Source organism: Gekko japonicus, unplaced genomic scaffold (assembly GCF_001447785.1).
Source record: "Gekko japonicus isolate JY-2015 unplaced genomic scaffold, Gekko_japonicus_V1.1 scaffold515, whole genome shotgun sequence".
Lineage (NCBI taxonomy): Eukaryota > Metazoa > Chordata > Lepidosauria > Squamata > Gekkonidae > Gekko > Gekko japonicus.
Window position 1 is genome coordinate 555,382 of NW_015164680.1, and position 5,536 is coordinate 560,917.

The 5,536-nt window shown below is 47.0% G+C and overlaps 1 protein-coding gene across 1 annotated transcript in view; it reads right to left on the reverse strand.

The window, feature by feature from the left end:
• Positions 1–4,564, reverse strand: part of ADCK2 (aarF domain containing kinase 2) — a 15,953-nt gene extending 11,389 nt beyond the window's left edge. The window contains exons 1-2 of the mRNA XM_015409302.1: positions 3,528–4,564; positions 1,565–1,711 (exon numbers count right to left, since the gene is read on the reverse strand). Of these exons, the coding sequence (XP_015264788.1) occupies positions 1,565–1,711; positions 3,528–4,520 (1,140 nt within the window). The 5' untranslated portion in view covers positions 4,521–4,564. The remainder of the gene's footprint in view (positions 1–1,564; positions 1,712–3,527) is intronic.
• Between the last annotated feature and the right edge of the window lie 972 nt (positions 4,565–5,536).

Genomic DNA, 5,536 nt, shown 5'->3' on the forward strand with positions numbered 1-5,536 from the left:
ATAGAGCAGGTAGAGAAAGAGGTACTTTTCTCCCTTTCTCACAGTACAAGAACTTGTGGTCACTCAATGAAATTGCTGAGCGGTCGGGTTAGAACGGATAAAAGGAAGTACTTCTTCACCCAAAGAGTGATTAACACATGGAATTCGCTGCCACAGGAAGTGGTGATGGCTACAAGCATGGACGGCTTCAAAAGGGAATTAGATAGGCATATGGAGCAGAGGTCCATCAGTGGCTATTAGCCATAAGGTATAGATAGGGGCTCTGGGGCAAGTGATGCTCTGTCATCTTGGTGCTTGGGGGGGGGGTCAACAGTGGGAGGGCTTCTAATGTCCTGGCCCCACTGGTGGACCTCCTGATGGCATTGGTATTTCTGGCCACTGTGTGATACAGAGTGTTGGACTGGATGGGCCTTTGGCCTGATCCAACATTGGCGTCTCTTATGTTCTTATGTACACAGTTGAGCTCAGGGCAGGTCACAACATTTAAAATCAACATTGCAATTATATAAACTTAAGTTAAAATCAACAGTCACAACAATCACAACCATCATAATATTCACTCCTCACTAGATGGCACAATAAAGGGCAGTTCAGGAGATGGTCCAAGGTGGGAAGCCGTCACTCCTCCTTGACCATGTGCCTGATGGAACAGCTCCTTCTTGCAGGCCCTGTGAAATGGTTTCAAATCTTGCAGGGCCCAAGTCTCACTGGACAGAGTATTCCACCAGGTTGGGGCCAGAACCAAAAAGGCCCTGGTCGCGGATAGCCAGGCGGCCTTCAGGCCAGGGATCACCTGCAAGTTGTTAGCAGCCAAGCAAAGTGCTCTTTGGGGAACATACCAGGAGAGGTAGTTCTTATTTTTGTTTCTAAAGGGAGGTGGGAGAACAGAATAAGATACACTCCTCCATCATTTGTTAATATCTCTCTCTATCAGTCACTGTTTTAAATTTATTTTGGCCTTTTTTTTTTAAGCCCTTTGGCCCACCAGCTTGTAAACTCCATGGACATAAAATGTGCATGTCAATGGGAAAAACATACCAAAAACCCCTGTAACTGGTCATAAACATAAGGGATAATGTTGTACATTAAACCTTCCATAAACAAGTTAAAACATGTCTTTCACCCAGGCCTCTTCCATTCCCCCCCCCTTTCCCCTTAGATCGCTTTATCAGTTTACTTAGATCAAGATTCAGCCATTTTATCTGTGCTGTGTTATGTGAGATGTATCCGAGTGCTGCTTTAATGACATTTTAATTACTGCACAGCTGACTGGAAATTCATTAAAATGTGTTGTGGTTCAATCGTTTTGTATGCTGGTGTTCAATATTGCTGGGTGCTATGGTTTTAAATATTTTAATTTGGCTCACCAATTCAAAAAATGGTGGTGAAGAATATTGTGTTATACATTTTCTATTAAACATATACACTCTCGCATACGCACAACAGGACAGAATGATCTCTGCCCCTGAAGGCAGTTCAGCAAACACACATTCCTGAAATCTGGCTAGTGAACCAGCACCAAATGAAAAGCAGGTCTCCTGCTCCCTACAGAACGTCTTCCTACCTGCTGAGTCATGAGTTTCTCGAACTCCTCCACAATTTCAGTTGGACTGAGCCATTTGAGTCCGGGAAAAAGCTCAATGAATCGGCTAGCTATCTTCATCAGAAAGAGATCCATTTCAACCTGATGAACTAATCCAGGATGCAGCACCTAGGCACAGAATACATGAAGACAGATAAATTCTTTGGGCACCAAATACATACTAATATAACATCCACAAGCCAGTCATTACATAAGGATCATGATTATTCTATGAACCACTCACAAACTTGGGATTAGGCAGATCATGAGAGGGAGGGCAGGAAGGGTTGCATCAGTGCTTAGTTCTTGTGGCCCTTTCTTACACGCCAGGGGAAATGCTGATCGCCACTTTGGGGTCAGGAAGCAATTTTTCGCCAGGCCAGTTTGGCCAGGGATCCTGAAGGTTATTTTGGTGACTTCTGGGCATGGAACAGTGGTCACTGGAGGTGTAGAGGGGAAGTATCTGTGAATTTCCTGCATTGTGCAGGGGATTGCTCAATGACCCGGCGGTCCCTTTCAACTCTATGATTCTATTATTCTATTCTACGAATAGATATAGCACTATAACCATCCACTGCAACAATACAAAAGCCCCCAGATATCATTTTTTTCAGAAGTTAAGTCTCTAACCCTTTTCGTTGTAGAGCTAGAAATAGAAATGTGCAACCAGTACCTTCCCCCTTTTAACTCTGCAAGGAAAAAGGCCGGAGACTTACTTAAAAAAAAGAAAACTGGAAACTAGTTTGCAATAGAGTGTTGTAACACCGTAGTACTATAGTGATCTAGCTATTACCTTTTCTCCCCCCAAGTCTTCTGTTTTTTTTTGGGGGGGGGGGGCAGTGGCCACAGAGACTTAAGGAAAATGGTGTTGATGTGAGAAGGACCTGCAAAAATGCACACCTTCCCATGCACATGGCGTCTAAGGGCACTCTGACATCAATCTTTTTAGAAAGATTAATCCAAAATTGGCTTGGGAAGTATCACAGTGAAAAGGGACAAAACATAGAAACAGGACAAACAGAAGATGATGTCCGAAAACCAGAACAAAACATGCAGGTGAAAACAGACCTGGAGACATTAATCAGCGTATCTTTATAGTAAACAGATTGCTGTAGTGTTCTAGTATAGCTTCAGTTCAGTATGATGGGCCTGCACAGAGCTTTCTAGTGGGTTATGCCCCAGTCATTTTTATTCATTATCAATTAATACATTAATTGGGGAAACCAACAGCCTCATTTCACCAAAACAATCCTTGGCACTTGAGCTGCTGTCACTGTTATAGCTAATGAATATTATGGAACACCTTGCCTAGGGAAACCCACCTGAACTGGGCTCTGGAGGTATTTCGAGGGCCCTCCCTGGCTCTTAGGGCAGACGGCATTCAAGAGTCTTGGAGTAATTTAGCTCTTCCCAGTGCCCTGTATTATGAATAAGTTTGCTGTAGTTAAATTTGCATTACGGTTTACTAATATGTGTTGGCAGTATTAGCCCCTGTGGATAGCAGAAAAGATATAAACACCTTCTCATTCTCTTACCTGAATGTCCTGGCTGCCAACCCCGTGAGATAAGTTAGTCTAAGTCAGTGCTCCCTCTAAGATGAGTTAGTGTGAGCGAGCTCACAGTTTTTTAGTCTCCGGCGCACACAATTTTGTCCTAGCTCAGGAAGGATGGCTCCAGAGCAAACTCATTTACGCAGCAGCCAGACTGCTTGCTCACAACTTTAATGCCAGTAGCTCACAAAGTAGAATTTTTGCTCGCAAGACTTCACAGTTTAGAGGGAACATTGGTCTGAGTGTGTGGTGTAGTGGTTAGACTGAGGGTTGGTGTAGGATCTGGGAGACCTGGTTTGGAAAACCCACTCTGAACGTGGAAGCCTTAGTCTAACCACTACACCACACTGTTTATCTTACAAGCATATGATCTTGCGCCGGATTGGATTCCTTACTTTAATGGCTACTGGGACAAGCTGATTCCTTCCGGAAGAGGATGACAGCATGCTGGGATATCTGGACATCTGCTCCGGAAGATGCTTGCTCCAATTCTCACTTCCATGTCGACCATCTTCCCCAGGCAAACAATGGGCCCCATCTGCTTTTGAAGATTCCTCCTGCTGGTTCTTCCAAAGCCACCTGAAGAGTCCCTTGATCCCAGACACCTGCCAGGCTTCCGAAACAGAATCCACAGCAGCATTCTTTGAGAGATATTTACGCAGCGGCTCTCCGAGGACAGAGACGTCCACGTATGCTTTATATACCTGGGCGACACAGCCAGAGCCGATGGGTTCCTGGCTTTCAAAACGGAAGATCTGGTCCCAGCCTTCTCCAAAGGCGTTGCACAGAGAACGCTGGGTGTAAGTCCAAGGATGAGGGGCCACCTGGATGTGGAGTCTGGAGAACTTGGTGCAGAACTCCTCCGAGAAGAGATCTCTCCTCGTGCTTGCCCACTGGCCCAGCTTAATGTAACTGGGGCCGGAGGATTCCGTGGCCTTTAGCAGAAGGTGGAACCAGAAAGATGCAAAACTGGAAGACAGGTAGGTGACTGGGTAAAGCCAAAGCAAAGGGCCGAACTTCAGCAACAGAAGACAGACACGGAGGGTTAGGGAAACGGCCGCCGCAATACGCTGGAGGAAACTACTCGAGGGTCCGCCACCATAACCATTACTAATGTGTACATCTACTTCTATACAGGCTCCCTCGCAGGGTATACATTCACATCTCACACTCCCAAACGACCCTCCAATCCCGCAAAATGCTAAAGTGATCTTTGCCAAGGATTTGGATGGGACCCAGCCATGTGCCTGGCGAGACAGGAACCTGGCAGGCTGTGGCCCCCACGTTTTCCTTCCAAAACACTGCAACTTTCTCCAACGCAGAATTCTGACACTAGAAAGGAAAATCCGGGCAGTGAATTGCCAGCGAGTCATCTGGATCGGAGACATCCAGAGGGAAGGTGAAGCCACTGATTAAACTCTCAGCCCTGTGGGAAACATGCTGATTAAACTCTCAGCCCTGTGGGAAACACTTGAGAATCATCCCTGGAACAAAGAGCTTGGAGGTAAAGAACCGACAGGTGATATACCCATCAAAGAAGGACGCGCTACTGCAATTAAAAGCCGTCCCCGCCCGCCCTCTGAGCATGTCACTACCCAAATCTGCATTTACATAACACGATCCAAAACGTGTCTCTCTAGGCTGTATTACACGTTTCTTCGCCTATGAGGGCGCCCTGGATGGGGCAGGCCTGATTTCTAGCAGGATTAATGACGCTTGGAGACGCGAAGCTCATCAGTCTTCTCTAAAACGACGCAAGTTCGCCGGTCCCCTCCTCCGCCCCGCTGCGCGTTGACCGGGGCTTGCCTGAACTCCGCTCATCCCAAGATCGCGTCCTTTGCTGCTTTGATCTCCCGCCCAGGTTGCTGTTTCGGAAATCGACTCGTTCATTCATCTCTTGGCACAGATGGCATCCCGGCTCTCAGTTGCGAGGCCGGACCTCTGCTCTCTCTGTCGCTTCCTCGTCAAGATGTCACGACTCCACGTGGCCTTCGAGGGGGTTCTGCAATTATGCCAGAGAACGCCGCGGGAGAACCAAAACCATTCGCAGCATTCCAGTTCCAGCGACTTCCGCCAATGCAGGGGGAGGCGGAGGCTCCTCCTCTTAAAGAGACAGCGCGAGCAGACTTTGCCTCCGTGTCCGGGATGCTGAGATCTCGAGTTGTGGGTTGTAAGTAGAATCAGGTGGGTTGGGTAGCCACGTTGGTCAGAAGCAGCAGAACAAAGTTTGAGTCCAGTGGCACCTTTGAGACCAACAAAGTTTTATTCAAAGTGTAAGCTTTCGTGTACAAAACACACTTCTTCAAACAAAACTGGAATAAAATCTCAAAAGCTGGGTACAGGAACAAAGGGCAGGGGGTTTGTTGTTGTTCAGTCGCACAGTCGAGTCCGACTCTTCGCGACC